General features: G+C 41.6%; 1 protein-coding gene across 2 annotated transcripts in view; it reads left to right on the forward strand.

Annotated features, from left to right (window-relative positions):
• The window catches only part of LOC137518691 (enoyl-CoA hydratase EchA19-like), a 100,247-nt gene that overhangs the window by 36,978 nt on the left and 43,875 nt on the right, over positions 1 to 19,394 (forward strand). For both annotated transcript variants that reach the window (XM_068236862.1, XM_068236863.1), the window contains one exon: positions 5,247 to 5,414. In XM_068236862.1, coding sequence (XP_068092963.1) covers positions 5,247 to 5,414 — 168 coding nt within the window. The remainder of the gene's footprint in view (positions 1 to 5,246; positions 5,415 to 19,394) is intronic.

Raw genomic sequence — 19,394 nt, forward strand, 5'->3', positions numbered from 1 at the left:
TGCCAGTGGTTAGGTTTTTAAAGCACTTCAATTTTAGGGCCTGGTGTCCCCGAAAGACACTACCTGGGTCACAACCTTGTGCCTGTTGCACTGCACCTGTAGTCATGCACCTCTGCCATCGGTTCCTCTTGCTCCTCACTTTGTTCTTGTTCCTAACCACTTGCACAAGACCCTTGAAACCATGGATGAAGGACACCTACACTGGTCGGTGAGAGGCCTAGCCTTTTCACTGACCTGTGTCCTTCATCCATGGCTCAGAGGGTCCTGTGCCAGTGGTTAGGTTTTTGAAGCACTTCAATTTATTAGGGCCTGGTGTCCCCGAAAGACACTTGGGCAGCTATGCCCTGCAACTCTTCCAGCACAAAGTTGGTGGTTGGTGTTCCTTAAAACTGACCGGGCTATACCATAGATATGTTATTTTTTTGTCTTCCATGTTGGAAGAATGTTTCCATGTTGGAAAGTGGTTGTTTTTGCAATAAAAAAATTTGTTTTTACATACCTCAGTGTGATGAGTAGTTGTTCTTGTGGTGTGACTGCTCTCCTGAACGTGGTATCCTTCTTCCTAAGGTCATCCTTCACCATCTCCAAAAGGGTATCAAAACTGTCAGGAGATGGAAAGGAAGAAGCTGTAAAGTATGTTGTGGGACAAGGTGTTGGGTGGAGGATGGGGGAGGTGTGTTTACAGAGGTTTGGGAGTGTTGTGGAGGGTGGGGGTGTAGTGTATAGCTAGGTATACAGGGGTGTGGGGGTCAGGGTGGTGTGTTTAGCTGGGTATACAGGGATGAGGTGTTGTGGGGGTGAGGGTGGGGTGTTTAGGAATGGTGGGGGTTGGTGTATTTAGGCCTATATACTTACAGGGGAATAGACATCCGAGTGTAGCTGTAGAACTTCTGTGGGTGTCGTCTGAGGTCCCGGTAGAGGGCCTGGAACTCTCCCTTCCTCTGCCTCCTGGCTAGTAGAGGGTGCACCCACCATCTCCTGCGAGGAGCACGCCTTCTCCCCACATAGTAGTAGGTAAACAACAGGAAGGAGAGAATTCCCAGGTAATAAGCGTAAAAAATGACTGGATCCATGGTCCCAACTGCTGTCTCTGTATCCAAGGATGGTCTCCACACGTCCAGCTGTCTCCAACAATGACCCCAGAGCTTCTGCTGACCTCCCAGAACCCCAGGTATTTATACAGGTTGTCATCTATTTAAGAATCCGGACCGCAACCGTGTTCATACCGCACGGAAACCGTATGCAACCGGACCGGATCCTGACAGGAACCGTACGGTTCAGGTCCGATCCGGCTCCGGTGCGGTCCGGACATCCGGTGCGGTTTTCGCAAAACCGCAAGTGTGAACGGGGCCTAAGGCATTCATGCAGAGGAACAAGTACAACTTTCTGGAATGGCCCTCTCAGTCACCAGACCTGAATATAATTGAAAATCTGTGGTGTGAGTTAAAGAGAGCTGTCCATGCTCGGAAGCCATCAAACCTGAATGAACTAGAGATGTTTTGTAAAGAGGAATGGTCCAAAATACCTTCAACCAGAATCCAGACTCTACAGAAAGCGTTTAGAGGCTGTAATTTCTGCAAAAGGAGGATCTACTAAATGTTGATTTCATTTCTTTTTTTGTGGTGCCCAAATTTATGCACCTGCCTAATTTTGTTTAAACAATTATTGCACACTTTCTGTAAATCCAATAAACTTCATTTCACTACTCAAATATCACTGAGTGTGTCTTCTATTTGATATATTTAACTGACATTTTTATCGTAACAACCAATGATTTATACAGGAAAATCATGACGATTAAGAAGGTTGCCCAAACTTTCGCATCCCACCGTTTACAATAATATGATACAAACAAGTGTAATGGAGCCCATACACGTTACAATAAAAACGTTCAATTTACCCATTTATTTAAACAAAACGATCGAATCGAATGAAAGTTTAAAAGAATCCTTTTTTTTTTTTTTCAAGAAAAAAAGAATCTATTCCGGTTTTTTTTCCAATAAAAATCCGATTGGACATGTTGGAAAAATCTTTATATTAGATCTAACGGAATAATCAAACAGAATTATGTAATCTAAAAAAAAAATTGAAAAATTGTACCATGTATGGGCACCATAAGAGAGAGAATGAACAGTCATAACAGTATACCTAGTAGGAGGTACATATCAGAAACGAAGTGCTGTGACAAATTTGGAAGGATATCCCTGGCCATATTAGCCTACTGTATAAAGAAATAGTGAGGTAAAACACTAGATGAAAGAAATTGATATCCGCACACACACATACAATCAAAATGTTTTCCACCATGTATCTATACAGGGACTGAACCTGAAAAGAAAACAATTATCCAAACCTTTTTTTGTTCAACCCTCTGCTCTATTCAAAACACCATATCTATACGATTATGTCCAACAACGGATTCAATATTGTGAATTCTCAGAACAGGAGACTTAAAGGATACCTGAGCTGAAGTAATGTGATTAAAATTAGGATATAGAGATGTGTGGAGTAGTACAGAGGCTTACTGCTTCTCTGTTTCGTACCCCACCATGCCACTGAAAAATGCCCCGTTACTCTCTGCAAGAGCAATTTATCATCATAACCCCCTGTAATATGAGGATGTATATGATCCAAAATGAGGACCCACTGCACATGCCCAAGTTGATTCGCCGAAGTAACAGGGACTTTTGCAGTGGAACAGTGGGGCACGGAAGTGCAATGGAGGAGTGGTAAGCCTCTGCACTGCTCCACACATCTCTCTGTAGCCTCCATTGCTTTAGCTTGGGTAGCCTTTAAAATGATTTTATATAATTTGTTTAAGAAAGTAAAAACTGTGTTTTAAAAGATTATAGAAAAATGTCAACAAAAGCTAACAAACAACATTGCCCATAGTGAATAAAATGAAAAGAAGTTACTTAGTTTCTGTTTAGTCTTCTGGTTACTGTGGATGCTGTAAAATTAATTGGAAATAGAATCCTGCTTTAACCTTCCGGAGACTCTGTCCAGTCCACTTCTTCATGTGATGTTACAATTGGAAGGCCAACTCTAGCAATTGAAATGGTCCTTATATGTCCTTAGAGTCTCAGACCATTAGGAAGGGGTTTTTAGCCTCTGAATAGGACGAGACCTTTAAAGAAAATCTGTAATTAAAAAAAAAACCCTCTGGGGGATACTTACCTCGGAAGGTGGAAGCCTCTGGATCCTAATGAGGCTTTCCCCGTCCTCCGGTGTCACGGCAATCCAGCGCTGCGGCCCTGAACTGTGGCGGTGTGAATATTTACCTACCACAATCCTTTTTTAGTACAAAGTCTCTTTACCACTAATGGCACCATTTCAATATTGAGATACAGTTTCTGAATATTTGTATAATTTCCACTGACTTTGATTTACTAGCTTTATTTCAATACAATCATTGTACACTCATATTTTCCTTCATGTGGATATGAAACATTAATATCATCTCTAGGTTGAGAATCGAAATTAGTTAATCTTGCCATATTTGATAAAATGAACACTGATATGATATATTACCAGCCCTCTCCACTAGGCTACATCTGTTAAACCTTTGTTGGTATTTTGTTCATATTACTCCTAAGGCCTCTTTCACAGTGCAACATTAAAGTTGCATGTTAAAAAATGTTCCAACGCAGACTAACGCACAGCAATGCAAAGTCTGTGCGACATTCACAGTGCACACGTTGCGTTGTGTGTAACGTGTAGCAATATTTAGAGAGTGCTGCATGCTGTGCGTTTAGCAATACATTTGCTGCATTATGTGTGTTGCACATTCTCAGTTATGTGGTTTTTTTTTATTGTTTTTTTTATTAGTATGCGTCGAAAATGGCGCACCAAGAGACCCATAACGTAGTACAAAATAACCTTCAATTTTATAACCTACATGCACTGCGTTAGGGGCACGTTGTGCGACTTTAACGTTGCATCAAACGCACCGTCCCACTGTGAAAGAGGCCATAAAGTAAGAATATAAAATTGTAACTCTAATGCAGATACAGATTTACAGCTCTAAACAGGATGTGTATTCCAAAAGGTCTGGTGTCTAGATATGCTTTCTGGCTGTTGCATGACCATCTTAGTTGTTTCACAACCATTGTTTTTATGATGCCATTAGTTGGACGGTTTGTGTTAGTAGACAGACCTGTCTATCTGAGGGAACTCTGCACACTGAATTTTTCTGCAAAAAGGGGAACTCCGTGCTAATTATGCATGTCAGTCAGGAAACTTCTGTATCTGGGAAGTATAGTAAGACTAAGGTGGTGAGTTTGCTCATACAGTAATTCTGAAGAAAGATGGAACATAGTTTGCATCGTAGTGGGTTGGATGTGGAGGAGGGGAGTCATTTCCACCTTTAGTTCTGCCATTGCCAAAGGCTGCAAATTTCCAGATCAAGTATTGAGAGTTACCTTAACAGGATACATTTCACTAATGCACACCCTCAATATGTGTTACACAGAAGCTTCTATTCCAGTGACAAGGTTAGGACCTGGTTAAGGTATAACTTTGAGTTGCTGCCCATTTTATGTTAAAGTGGACCTGAACTTCTGCACTGAACACTAGGAAAACTCAGATTAATCCACCCAGTTTGTGTTTAGAGTGAAGAGCTTGTCTAATTCACCCTCAGCTGCAAGTAGTACAATTGTAATTTTATCTCTTAGCTGTGTTAGTACAGGAATCTCTGCAGCCTCCGCTAATTTGTAAACACAGGATGTTAACCCTTCCATAAAAGCAGGAAGTAGATACACTGCAGAATTATTGCAGGAGTTCTTTGGGCTGGAACAAAGATTTTTTTTTCTTTAAAGGTTATTATGCTGTTGCTGATCTTTTAGAGCAGAGAAGAGGTTCTGAGTTCAGGTCTGCTTTAATTTAATGCAAATTTATGCAACCTGGAACTGAACTAATCAAAATCATCAGCTGCATAAATGTGCATAAATTTAACATAACATTTGCCTGAGCTAAATTATTAGCATCTCATTGACCATCTCTGCTCTGTATCAGTGCTTTGTAGCCTTGCGGTTCCTTATTACCATGACTGTAGAGGAAATTGTCTTTTTAACAGCAATGAAGTGATGCTTACGCCATGTCTATTTATATTTTACAGCGGATTTACACATCATAACTCTGTTTATTTTTCACAGAAAACAAATGTATTAGTGATCCATATGAAATGGGTCAAACATTATAAATTGACATGCTTTTACTGGAATGTTTCTTGTGTCCTTTCTGTACAGGCAACATGAACGTAATCACCGAAAGACATGGCACGATTCTTACAATTGGCATTAATAGGCCGGAGGCCAGAAATGCTGTCAATCCGGAGACTGCGGCTCAGCTTGTCCAAGCATTCCAGGAATTTGAGAAGGACCCATCTCTAACAGCAGCTGTTTTTCATGGATTAGGTGACAATTTTTAAGTTTTATTTTTTGCCAGATGCTTTATCAATGTGAGTTGCAGTAGTGTGGGTGTGTACAAAGAATTATTCCAATGTCATTAATAGATTCCTGTGAATTCTTGTTATATGGATTATGTACAAATGTATGTAGTTATGAGTTACAGAGCCTGTGACACAAAAACCCTAGACAAAATTGTATTCTAGTTTAGCATTAAAAGGGCAATGTTATGCCCTTCTGCGAGGCTGGTATTGCTTTATATTTAACCATTGGAGGAACTTCACCTCACCAGGATGAACAAAAGGTGTATATATATAGCATAAATACACATAACTGTAGCGTAGCAAACATTTAGAGTCTGTTATAGTTTATCGTTGGTAATTTTCATTACTACTGTGTCTTTGTTGTCAAAGCACTTAATTTTGATGCAGCAGTATGTGCCACTTCCCGGCAGTACTGTAGCCTGGAATGTTAATTGCAGCTATAGAGTGCCGGCTGAGTTTAGAATTGGCATGACTGGCCAAGTGGCAGCACTATGGCTAAGACAATCGGCAAGCGGTGGCACAACGTTAAGGACAGATCAGTAAGAATGCCGGTACTAAAGATAGTGGTAGGTGTAGTAGGAGGACGGCTAGTGATACTGTAGTGGCAGTGAGGTTAGTGTACAGAGGTAGCGTGGTCAGTGTTAGGTGTAGTGGTAGTGAGGTTAGTGTTAGGCGCAGATGTAGTGATCTTAGTGTTATGCGCAGCAGTAGTAGATGTAGCATTAATGGCACAAGTGTTAGGGGTTGCGGTAATAGGAGAGTTAGTGTTAGGTGAAGCGGCAGTAGGAGGGTTAGTGCAATAGGGAAGGATTAGAAGAGGATTTTGACACAAGCTCTATATTTTAAATAGTATAATATTAGTAATCTAAAAGTATCAATATTATACTAATGGCTACCGCTTATAACAAACTCATTAGCATGAAAGTAATTGTAGATCTTGCTGTTTAAATGCTACGTAATGTCAGTGTTAGAGTTTGGATGGAGAGCAGTTTCCATTATCTCAGTTTTTTTGTTCCCCGTTAAATAAATATGGACATTCTGGTTATGAGTTCACTTAATTCTGCACATAATTAGTATGGGCATAAAAAATAGAAAAAATACACAGAAGAATACAGGCAAAAATAGAAGAGTATGGACAGTTGAAAATAAAGTGAGGAAATCTCTTAGCAGTGGACGAAAACTAATCGTGCCACAAAATTTTACTGGTACCAGCAGATGGCAGCACCTGCATTATTCTTTGTATCTTACATATGTCTACACATAGTATTGGATACAAATGTCCAGTGGCACAGGTAGTGGAACTAACAAAGAGATTAGAGCTCAACTGCAAAAAAAAAAAAAATTTCTAGCAAAGAAAGGTTTAGAAACCATTGTAGGTTGCTACTTCTGTCCTCCACAAGCAGGAAAATTCCCTTCACTTAAACCTCTAGCCCAGGGTGGTCACTTGAACATGAAATGAGAAGCAAACTGAAGTTTTAACTCTGTACTAAAAAGTTTTCTGTTTCTATTGTGACATTGGATAGTAACAAAATTCTCTCTAGTTAGGATGCAGGTCTTACCAAAGCTTCTGGCCCTTTGTCATATTATTTAAATCTGAACTGTGTTTTGTCTGAAACTGAATTTCTAAAGGGATCCATTTCTGATTTTGGAGTTGTTTTTTATTAGATCTGTAAAGTATGTGAAAATGATCAGTTTAAAGGAGTGCTCAATGACGTTTCATTTGACTGGACATTAAAGAACCACTATAGCCAAAAAAAAAAAAAAAAAAAAAAAGTAAGCAGTAAAATCTGACAGATTTTGGACTAGTCTGTTCCTCATGGGGGTTTTCAGTATTTCATTTATTTTAAAAAGCATTCCCTGAATGGTAGTTGCTAATTCTACCTGCCAAAATAGTATGCAAGCGAGTAGGGAGGCTAGCCGCTATCCTACTATTTTGGCAGTAAGACTTAACTGCCGTTCAGGAAGTGCTTTTTACAACAAAGAAAACCCTGAATACCCCATAAGGAGATGGACTAGTCCAAAACCAGTTACATCTGTTAGATTTTAACTGCTTACTTTTTAGCTATAGTGCTCCTATAAATAAATAGGACATTAGGTAACGTAACCTTTTCAAATATTTTTGTAATTTGAACGTTAAATGGCAAACATAGTTAGCTCCAGAAGTTTTAGTCTTCAGAAACGTGTCAACTAACAAAGGAGTAAAGTCTTAAATCAAAATATTTTGATGTAACTGCTGGAGGGTTGGGACTGATTTTCTTTTACAACAAACTTTTAGAATAATTCTCTCCAGTTCATTAGAAGACAAAATAACTAATATCATTATATTCACATAACCGTCATGGGAGGTAGACGTAGTCGAATAAAAAGAGTGAATGGCTGTTGTTGTATCCACTATGAAAAGTTATGGATGATCTAACAAGCTACGAGCATGTCTGCACAGTGTAATGGGCGCATGCATAGAAGACTGTGTGGCACAAAAGCAAGGCCTGTGGCTGTAACATAGAGGCTGGAGGAGCTAAGCAGAGAAAACTCAACCCCCCCCCCTCAAGAATTGCCCTTACCAGTTTATTTACCTGATTTTCTCTGGTGTACTTAAGAACAGTTTTTATACGTACAAGATGGTATTGTGATTTTAAAATCCAATATTATGCCATCATGTGAACAGCTATATGTATATAGCTATATGTACATAAAGGAACGGCTTTGCACCATTAAAAATAAAATGCCTGTTGGTAGAAAATCAAACTTCGAAGCCAGGTCATTATAGCCTTGAGGTCCCACTCCTTCTTCACAGGTTCAGGTAAGTGACCTTGGCCCAAATGAAAAGATATTTAATTCCTGAGTAATGTCGGTACTTCTGCCAGATGCAGCAGCCGTAGCTAGAAATCATGGGACCCCTTAGAAAAATTGTGGTTGGGGCTCCCCACAAAAAAAAAACATCTTTGTGCCCTCCCAGACAAACCAGTTTTAAGTAACCAGAGGTGTCCTTCAGAATTAGGCGACCCCTACCCCCAGTATTGGTAGCCAGAGTTGACAAAGGGACTAGAAGATACAGCAGTGACTTGATATCTGGTGCAAATGTAGATAAGGCTCAGAAGAGGCACTATGGTGTTATATGCTTGATTGAAGATGTGCACCTTGTTTTTGTAAGGCTGCTGAGTAGTTTGTTGCAGTAGTCAAGGCTATATGATATGATATAAGGGCATGCACAAGTAACCTTTCGTATGAGGAAGTGACATGTCTGAAATATATATTTGAGATAAAAGTAGCAGAAGGTACTTATTGAGGTAATATGAGGCCTAAAATGAAGGTCAGAGTCAAATATTACCCCTAGACAGTGGGCATTAGGAACTGATGTTGGGATTTTGTCCATATTTATAGTGGAAAGAGATGATTAAATGCTAACAATTACCATTTTACTTACTCATATTATGTTTAAGAAAATGGTATCATATTAATGTGGACACAGCAGCCAGGCAGAAAGAAACTCAAGATAATAGAGTAGAATTGAAGCCTGAAGAGACTATGTTGTAAGGGAATACTGTTTAATGATTAGTAAGGGGGACAAAGTTCTCAAGGGCTGTTGAGTATAAGAGAGAGAGTGGAGACCAAGCTTGTGGTAATTCCTACACAAGAGCAGCATGGTGCAGAAGTAGGTGGACATACAGAAAACTAGATTGTGAAAGTTACAAGGTGTGGGGAAAGGTTTCATGCTTGAGATCGAGCTAGTAAAGCTGAGGTTCAGAGTGTAGCCAACTTTATGGGTAGAGATAAGTACCACCGGGAGAGGTCAAAGGAGGAGAGGGCTGAAAGATACTCAGCGGCAGTAGGGCAATTTATGTCTAAGAAGATACTAAAGTCACCAATATTGAGGATAAGAAGTGGAGAAGTCATGCAAAGAAGCAGTCTATAAAAGGAAAGACTTTGGCGGGAGGATGGTAGATGACTGCAATCTGGAAGTGGTGAGAAGTGTAAACACGGAAAGCCTGAACCTCAAAAGGTGAAAGAGGGAGGGAATTTGCAGGGGTAAAAGGCTTAAAGGAAGAGTTCAGAAAGGAAAATAGCACCCTATCCCATACCCCTGTGTCTGCTGCCAAATCTTTAAGTTTACATTAACATTATTGTCAGAGAAATGAGCTAACAGTAAAGAAGTGGTTAATGGACACTGAATGCTTTCCATATTTATTTGAGAAATCTGGGAGCTTATTTTTATTCTATGAGCTTTCAAGAGAGATGTAAGCTGAGTTTTCTCATAGATTTGCCATTAGGCAATGTAACTCTACCTTATACACACTAATCCCAGTCGTCGTTCTGACGTATAAGTAGAGGGGCCAAGTGTAAGTTTCCATGTTCTCCGTCAGTTTGCTTCAGAATGAGATACAGGCTCCTTTTTTCACTGTTTGCTAAGAAAATATGACTTGCACCTTTTGTTACATGACCAGGAAGTCAGAGAGCTGAGTTGGGAAGCTATTAAGTTGAAACTTTCCTAAGAAACTTGTTTTTATTATTTCATACTCTACATTTTTCATCTGTGGAAAGAAATCTTTGATTATTGGGCACTGACTTTGTGAAAGGCCTGCTTAGACGAGTTTGTTGTGAATGCAAACAAAATTACATCATTGGTGAAGTCATGTTTAACCCATTTTCCTCACTTTGCTATTTTATGAGCTATTTTTAGAGAACCTTACTTAATCCGTTTTATTTGATCATCCTTCTCACTTATTAAGTTCTACGAAGCAGTTACACTTTACCTTATTAGCCACTGAAATATATTATACTTTCATACATATTAATGTTACTATACAAAGTTGATCCTTGGTTTAAAAATTACAATAAAGGATTTAGTAAATAGCATTTAACAATCAGGTTTTCATGCAATGAAACAGAGAAATAACTCCATATCATGGACCCACAATATAAGGGGGTCCCCAGATTTAGGAACACTTAAGCAATTACATGTTTCCTTCTTTTTCCTTGTACATAGTAAGAGTGGGATTGGTTGACCTTTAGATACCCCAAATACCCAGATGGAAATATCAGCACCTCTCCTGTGATTGTCTTGGAGAGAGGTACAGGTCCTACTCGGACAGTGTATTTAGGAGACATGCTCACTGCATCTGGATGTACACACTTACTTCCCCAATGTCTTCTCTTCTTGAATAAAGAAATGACTTCTATGAGACATGAATCACATGTTTTTTCTTTCTTGCAATCCCTTTAAGCATGTGTTCTACATAGAGGATAACAAATTCATTACATGTCTTTATCCTTAGGACTTCCTCTAATGTAACCAGATTGATCCAGAACAATAAACCACTAAGTTGCCTTTGGCTTGGAATTTTTTTTTCTGAAAATATATATGTATACATAGTATATTAAAGAGTAACTGTTAGGCATTAAATCCAGTATCAATGATCTATTTCCATCTGTTAAATAAGTAAAAAGGATGCTAAACAGGCAATGCAAAAGTTCATAACCAATCTGACATTTTTATTCTATATCAATATCAATCCCCATGTCCCCTATCTCTTACTTGGTACATCAGCCGCAAAAGAGAAGTTACAGTGCATGCTGGGGGTTTGTTCTCTTTCTCCGCTCCTCTCTGGCCGTATCTACGTATCTCCCCCCCCACACACACACACACACAGGCTCCCACAGGTTGAAGCCAATCCTGATTTCATTTCCCCTCTTAAGGGCCTCCTCTCTCCTCCCCGCACTATTACAGAGCAAAGCGGGGAGAAATAAATGCAGCGCACACAGACTCACACATGACTTATGTATTTTATTAGTTTCTCTTTCGTGTTGAAGCGTGGTACATTATTACATTGTGTGATACATTATTTTTTGATGCATATGTGTTAGCACCAGATGATCTTGGTACTGAGTTTAGGGGGCTGATGAGTTGCACTGATAGTAGAAAATTTAACCCTGTAACCCCCATAAGCACAAAATGCTAAATAACATCTGACCTAACTCCTAAATTTTCCATTTCACTAACCGTCCCCAGTAACCTATGCTTAACAATGACCCTGTTATTTAACCTGACCTGATTGTCGCTCCTAAGGCCTCTTTCACACTGAGGGCTGGTTCAGACAGGCATCTAAACAATCAGCGTGCAAGCATGCAGAAAAGCATTTGACTACCTTCAGCAGTGCTCCCCATTGTTCGCTCCATGCGTCACATTTTGACCCCTGCAGGAAGACACGGAAGTACCACGGTTGCTCTGGATGCTGCAGGTTGTGTTCAGGAAAAAAGGAAAAGAGGGGACAAATAGGGAATGAAATGCAGCGTTTGCGCAAACAAGAAGCGACAGTAAACAACAATACCAAGCACTTTCCCTTCATCGCTTAAACGATGAGTGCCGGAACCGTCATTTACCCCCACAAGTGTCTGTGTGAACCAGTCTTAACTGCATTTGTGTGCTTATTTTTCTGACACATACCATACACGTTTGTACACATTTTTTGGGCACATTTTTGGGCACTAATAATGGACAGATATGTGGAAAAGGAGGGAACAACTGTACTTTTTTTTTTTTTTCCTCTAGATATAAAAATACATCGCATGTGAACACCCCACTGGCTTATCTTCACACTGATTTATGTGGGCTGTCAGTCCTAATGTGTTTTCACACCATGGAAAAAAGCAAAACAAAAACCGCCAAAAGTTGGAACAAGCCCTAACCATCACTAAAAAGACCATTAAAAGCACTGAAAAGTACACTTGATTAAATACATTTATGTGTATAATCTATTGCTTACTTTCTGCACATGATGGTGCTCTTAACCCTCCTTCGGTAGTTTTTGGATAGTGTACTGGTTAAGGCAGGGGCGTACCTAGAAAGCCCCGGGCCCCCCTGCAAAAAATAGATTCCAGGGCCCGCTCAGGGACTTTTTGGGGGCAGGAGGGGTCGCAGCATAAGAAGAGAGCTGTGGCCGCAGATCTGTGGGGAGGGGGAAAATTCCCCCCCCCCTCCCCTCGGGCACTCCTCTCAGCGCTCCCCTCCTGCAAGCAATCATTGGTGGTGCTCGGGGCAGCAGCGGCGGTGGCGGCAGGCAAGCTGAGCAGCACATACCTCCTTCTGGCCGGAGGTCTCCGATCACTAAGTGCTTCATAGAACTTCCTGTTTACACAGGAAGTTCCATAAAGCACTCAGTGATCGGAGACCAGCCAGAAGGAGGTATGTGCTCAGCTGGCCTGCCGCCGCCGTGGCTGCCACGAGCACCACCAATGATAGCCTGCAGGAGGGGAGCCCGAGGTGAGGGAGGGGGGGGGGGAATTTCCCCCCTCCCCACCGATCTGCGGCCACAGCTCTCCTCTTATGCTGCGGCCCCTCCTGCCGCCAAAAATCCCCTATTGTCACGACAGTGGGTTAAGGGCACTGCCTCTGACATAGGGACCAGAGCTTGAATCTTCATTCCTATTCCATAAACCAGTTCCTATTCAGTAAAGAGTTCTTGGACAAGACTCCCTAACACTTCAGGATGGCCTATTGAGTGTGCCCATAGTGGCTGCAGCTCTCAAGCGCTTTTACTCCAACAGGAGAAAAGTGCTATACAAATGTTAGAATTTTTATTATAATATTTATTTGAGATTTATTGTCCACACTATTTTATCATGAAGTTGCTTTTAATGTGTTGTTTGAAATCCATTACTAAATATAGGTTTCCATTGGTGCATTTCCTTTTAAAGCCCCAGGTCTTCCTTTTAAGCAACTCCTTACCTTATAGGTGCTAATTGTGTTATGTATATGTTACAGCCAGAACCCAAAGTCTAGCCACTTCGGGTTCTGGCCGGTCAAAACTAGAAGTGTTATATTTCCAGTGCTGCTGCGCCTACAATCCTCTCAAGTGTCCAACGATACAACATGTAAAAAAAGAGAAGAGATACACAAACACAGGGTGTAACGTAAAACTATAACACCCTTTGTACCACGCCACACCCTTCCTGAAATGGTGTAAATGCCCAGCCACAAACAGAGATAGCAACCGCAGCTCCCTATGGAGTGGCCGCTTACCCTCAATCAACTTGCTTTCAAGCGTAGTCTCTGGCAGCCATTGCCCTCACAAAACAGATCCTGAGACCAGTAAAAAAAGTATACATACAGTAGCTTAATCCTATTTATTGATAACTTAAAATCCCTGCTATAAAATCTACGTACAATGTAGCTACTTGTGAATGAGCGTATCATATCGTACTCCACCGCAACATCAGCGCATCCGCCGGTCTGGTATAGGAGACAGTCCTCGCTCCGTACCATGCGTGCGTCCAAGCTCCGCCCTACACGTTTTGTCACAGGGGCGTGACTCATCAGGGGCTGGACGCACGCCCATTCCATTCACATTTATATTCATACCGGTATTCTACTACGGCCTATGGTAGACCGAATATTCTATACGTCACAACACTAACTCCTATCCCCCTCTGCTGGCTGAGGGGACTATTGCACATAGAGATTATATTAAACAAATCCACATTCATGATTTCATTATGTATAACATAAAATTGATAAAATACATAAAAATGCATAAAACAAATATAAATACAAGGCCTCGCCCCGCACATATATCAGAATTAATGGCAATTACAACCATATTGCATAGTAGACCACATATACAAGCCTTTAGACTGGCTGAAAACCCATATTACTGTGGCTGCAATGATGGTGTGGCAACACCCGAAATTTAAATCCACAAACACGACACCAATGTGTACGGTGATGATGGTGTGGAAACACCCGATATCGCTGCATACACCTGTCATATTGCTGGCTGATGTTTCACACTATAATAGCTGGCAAGTGATACAGCAACATAAGTCACACTCTACACAGCGATGTCAAGGACTGTAGCATGCACAGCGGTAATAGTGCGAGACCAACCGGAGCCACTGCGCATGCATATCCTATAAATCGAGTAAGGCACCTAATCCAATTACTCTCGTGTTAGAGCAAACACTCACAGTGTGAACTAAATGTTACCCCAAACTACACACTATCTCAGTTCCAGCCTCCCCCTCTATGCACTAAAAACTACCTCTCCCAAGCATAAATAAACATGCATTAACACTTGTAAAACCACTGTTAGTCATTATTGATAAAACAATATCGACCTCAATGTTGAGCCCCTCTGGAGTGAGTGTACGTAACGTGTATATCCATTTTGTTCCCATTCTGGAGAGTTCACAATAACTATTTGAACCCCTCCAGAATGGTACAAATTTATCGATAGCACAGTATTGCATGAGAGTGGGGTCACACTTATGCATTTGCTTGAAATGGGCAGAGACACCATGGTCTTCGTGACCCTTCCCAATTTTATAGATGTGCTCAGAGATACGCTTTTTTAGCCGTCTAGTTGTGCGTCCAACTTATTGGAACGCACTATATTAGGTATACAACATGATAGGAGCCACATGTCAGGAATGATCTGATGTCATATGTCCTCTGATTGGAAACTAGATGTTTTTTAGCAACACTCAGCTCACATTCTCTACATGCCCCACATGGAAAAAAGCCAGGTCTTTGCCAACCTATTAGTCTTTGTGTAACCGGTGGGTCCACACAGCTTGGCACCAATTTATCTCGCAGATTCGGAGCCCTGCAATATATAAATAGGGCGTGCTCTGACAGGGCCTTCCGTAGGGCTGTATCTGTTAAGAGAACAGGCCAGTGTTTTATTATGGCCCTTTTCAATTGTTTATATTGGACTGAAAAATCAGATATGATTGCTGTACCATAGGAGTTGGAATTGGTATCCCCTCCAGTGTTTTCTCTATTCATCAAGAGTTTCCCTGTCCATATAGTTCACACATTCTACCGTAGCATTTAGCTCATCATCCTTATATCGTTTTTGAATGAACCTACTTTTAATAGAAGCCGCTTGGCGTTCATAGTCAGCTACCTCAGTACAGTTTCTCCGTACTCTGATTAGTTGTCCCATCGGTACTGCCTTAATCCAAACTGGATGATGGCAGCTGTTTACCAGAATGAATCCATTACGATCAGTTTTTTAAAGTAGCATTTCGTCTTTAAATTGTCACCCACCCGGCTGATCTCCTCCAAATCTAAAAAATGGACAGTATTTACATCACATTCCAATGTGAGTTTGATGTTAGTAGTTAGGGTATTTATGTGGGATATATAGGCCTGAAAGGTGTCCGTATACCCTCTATAGATGACCAAGAGGTCATCTATATACCTCCTCCATAGTAGAATGTTTTGGGATCCTTCTCCAATAGCTCTCTCCTCCCACCTTGCCATATAGAAATTCGCTAATGAGGGTGCAAATGAGGCCCCCATCGCACATCCGAACTGCTGTAGATAATATTAACCCCTATACCAAAAATAGTATCTTGACAAGGCAAACTCCAACAGCTCTAGGAGGAAGGTGACCTGATCATGGTCAATCTCCTTCTCCATCTCTAGATAGTATCTAGCTGCCTCAATCCCACCCTGGTGTGGTATGTTCGTGTAAAGGGAGCTCACATCTGCTGTGCCAAGCACTGCATCAGACGTGAGTACCACTTCTTTAAGGGTTTGCAAAGTGTGTTTGGTATCAAACAACACATACGGTAACCTTTTAACCAATGGTTGCAAAAAAAATCTAAGTATTCCCCAACCCTGTGCGTTATGCTGGGCATACACGGCTCGAGAATGCACCTGTATCGAGCCAGCGCGTCACCGCTCGTCCGCGCGTGCGTGGATCGATTCCCGCTCGTCCCCGCGGGCGCCGCTAATCAGCGTTTTGTTTGCTCCCTTTGATCTCCCCGCCGGTACCGAGCGCGGAATCGATCCGGCGGGATATCGGACAGGTTGAATAGCCCACTCCGTTAATTATAGGCCTCCCCGGTGGGTTTATGAGGTCTTTATATCTGGTATATCACAGGGGTTTTTGGGGCGGACGGTATGAGGTACGCATAGTCCTGATCTGTTAGTATTCCCTTCATCAGGCCCCTTTTGAGGATGGCAACTAGTTCATTCTTAAAGCCCCCCACTGGGTTACCATTCAGTTCCTGATATGTGTTCCCATCAAGTACAATCCTATCCAGTTTGGAAAAATATTTATCTGTATCCAGTATGACCACTCCCCCCCCCCCCCCTTTTATCCAAAGATCAGATCACCAGATCATTCGCTTTCAATAGTTTCTGCATGTCTTTGGAGTGGTTCGGCAACCTTTTCACCTTAATCCTATCAATATCCTCTAATATTAATTTCTTGAACACCTCAATAGAATTCTGACTCTGATTATACTGTGAGTTAAAGGTGGAATTCATTTTGATCTTAGTGTGTTTAAACACATCACAAGTAGTGGCATTAGCTTTAGTGGTTGGACCCTCCTTGTCTAGGAAGTATCTCCTCAAATTACGTTTTCTAATAAATTTGTGCGCATCCACATATGCATTGAATTTATTAATATTTTTTCGGAATGCGAACTTAAGTCCTTTATCCAATATTCTGAGCTCAGCTCTGCCCAGTTGGACTTTGCTTAAATTAAAGATCCCCTACCAGTTCCTTAGCCTTTTGTACTCTTCTGCCTGCTCTGCATTCCCGTCTGCTCTGCGTTTTCTGGCTTTTCCCGGGGTGTGAAATGATTGAGCATGGTAACTCTCTCTCTCTCTCTCTCTCTCTCTCTCTCTCTCTGGGCAGTTGCATGGGTAACCTCTCCCTAAAAAATCCCTCTCTATGTCCCCCTGTTCTTGTTGTAAAGGGAGGTATCTACTGTATGTGGGCACCCGATACTCAGGTCGTCCGTACCCATTTCTAGGGGGTGTGTACCCACCATAAACACCCTCCGGTCTGCACCTATATTGTGGTCTGGGGTGTTGGGCTTGTAGTCCTACGAGGTGTATAGACTTGTCTGGGGGTGGTATGAGGGACTCTACCCCTCCCCCCTCCATAGCCCCCCCCCCCCCATTATGGGATGGTATACCCCATCCTCTGCCCTGCGGTTGGGCCCCCTGATTTCGGGGCTCTGGCTGTATGCCCCCAGTGTGTACATCCACTTGTTCAGGGGGTTTAATGATTTTTTTTCTTCTGCTACCTAAAAGCGGACTGGTTGGAATATGCCTCAACATCCCGGTTATACTGCTTTTGTTTATCACTCACTATTTCCCTTTTTTTAAAAATTCCTCTACCTGCTCTGATTTTTTTTTGTAGTCTTCTGTGTGTTTAACTGCGTCTAGTTTTAATTTAATAGAATCCACCTACTTTCCTAGTCTAAGCGGCCATTTTTTCTCTTGATCAGTAATTTAACTAACCCCTGGCCACACTTTTTCAGATACTCAAACAGCCAAAACTAGAAGTGGCTGTGCCACTGCAGCCAATATCAGAAATGAATGAAGATTTCCAGCGGCAATAGTGAAAGAAATGAAGTCAGCTCTTGCTCCTCTTGCTGCCCACCTCCTATTCAGTTCTGGCAGGGGACACACGCAATTCCCCCAGAGTCGTTCATAGCAGCTGGGAAGCAGAGCAGGAAGGCTGCAGACTTTGCTTCTGCCAGCACCCTCTCTACAGGAACGAACGGCAGGAATCACTGCCGCTACGAACGACTCTGGGGGACATGCATGTCCTCGGCTGCCAGAGCTGAATAGGAAGGGGGCAGCGGGTGGAGCCAGAGCTGAGAAGCCAGCTTAATTTCTCTCACTATTGCTGTTGGGAATCCGGAAATCTTCATTCATTTCTGATATTGGCTGCAGTGAGACGGCCCCTTTCAGTTCTGACCGGCCAGAACCCTAAGTGGCTGGACTTTGGGTTCTGGCCGTAACATATATATTAAGGATAGTGGTTAATCACTAAAGTTGGGAAACAGTGGAAAACATAAATGGACCAGCATGAACTGCCTGTGATATCCCTCTTCCCTTTCTCTTGTGGTCCATCGGAGGCCCTGGAAAGCTTGGGCGCACAATGGGAGAGCTGTGGAGCTGAGACAAAACTCTGTTCTGTGTGGCCACCTCCATTCTGATCCTCCATGTATCTAGGCTGAAATGATCTTTACCATACACCTCTTTTAAGCTTGGACAGCACTGTACTGAGGTTGTATTACCATTTTATGTTGTTACCTAATCGCAGACAGGTTTTAGCAAATATAATCCAAAATTTTGGATCATTTATGTTCTCTCCTTTTAATAAATCGGATCTAATGCTTAACTTTATGTCACCAGTACACAGTAGTAGAACTCCACTAGAAATTCCTTTCTAACTGGGATTAGCAGCTAGCAAGATCCCTGCCAGCCCCTGGTTCCAGTAAAGGTTGGACATAATAGGAATCCTCAGTGCTGAGAGCCCTCTAGTAGAGCAGTTGCGAATGAGCTGGCTGTTGCCCAACACATTGGCTCAGTTTCTTGTACTATGATGTTGTTTCTGTGACAGAATAGAGTGATATCATATTCACATTTTCTCCTTGATTAGCAAGTATTCCACCATTTAGTAACCTTAAATTTCATAAAGGAAGTAGAAATGGGGCCATACTACTTTACTTCAGAGCTCTGCTCTCATATTAATAGACAGCGTAGAGCACCTGCCAGGCTACTTTAACATCATGCAATGTGATTATAAACGGATTGTAAAATTATCCAACATCTATGTAATATGAATTCCAGCAGATGGGTTATAAATTAAAGGTAGGCCCTTTTGCTACAGTAAGACTGTATGAAGCTAGTACAGTCAGATTGTATGGTGTGTTGCCAGTAGGGCTACACAGATTATTTTCCTATAATGCAGATCTTCATTGACTCAAAAAGTTGAAGCTATTTTAGCAAATGGAAGCAACTAACGTATAAGGAATTATCTAGCAGCATATTAGCCAACACAGCTGCCAGCTACCTTATTTACTCGACTATAAGTCTAGAAATTTAGGCCTGACTCACTAAATAAAAGTATAGGGGTCGACTTGTATTCAAGTCAGACCTTAATTTCATGGCTTATCAGGTATGGGCCCAGCTCTT

This window comes from Hyperolius riggenbachi, chromosome 5, assembly GCF_040937935.1.
Source record: "Hyperolius riggenbachi isolate aHypRig1 chromosome 5, aHypRig1.pri, whole genome shotgun sequence".
Lineage (NCBI taxonomy): Eukaryota > Metazoa > Chordata > Amphibia > Anura > Hyperoliidae > Hyperolius > Hyperolius riggenbachi.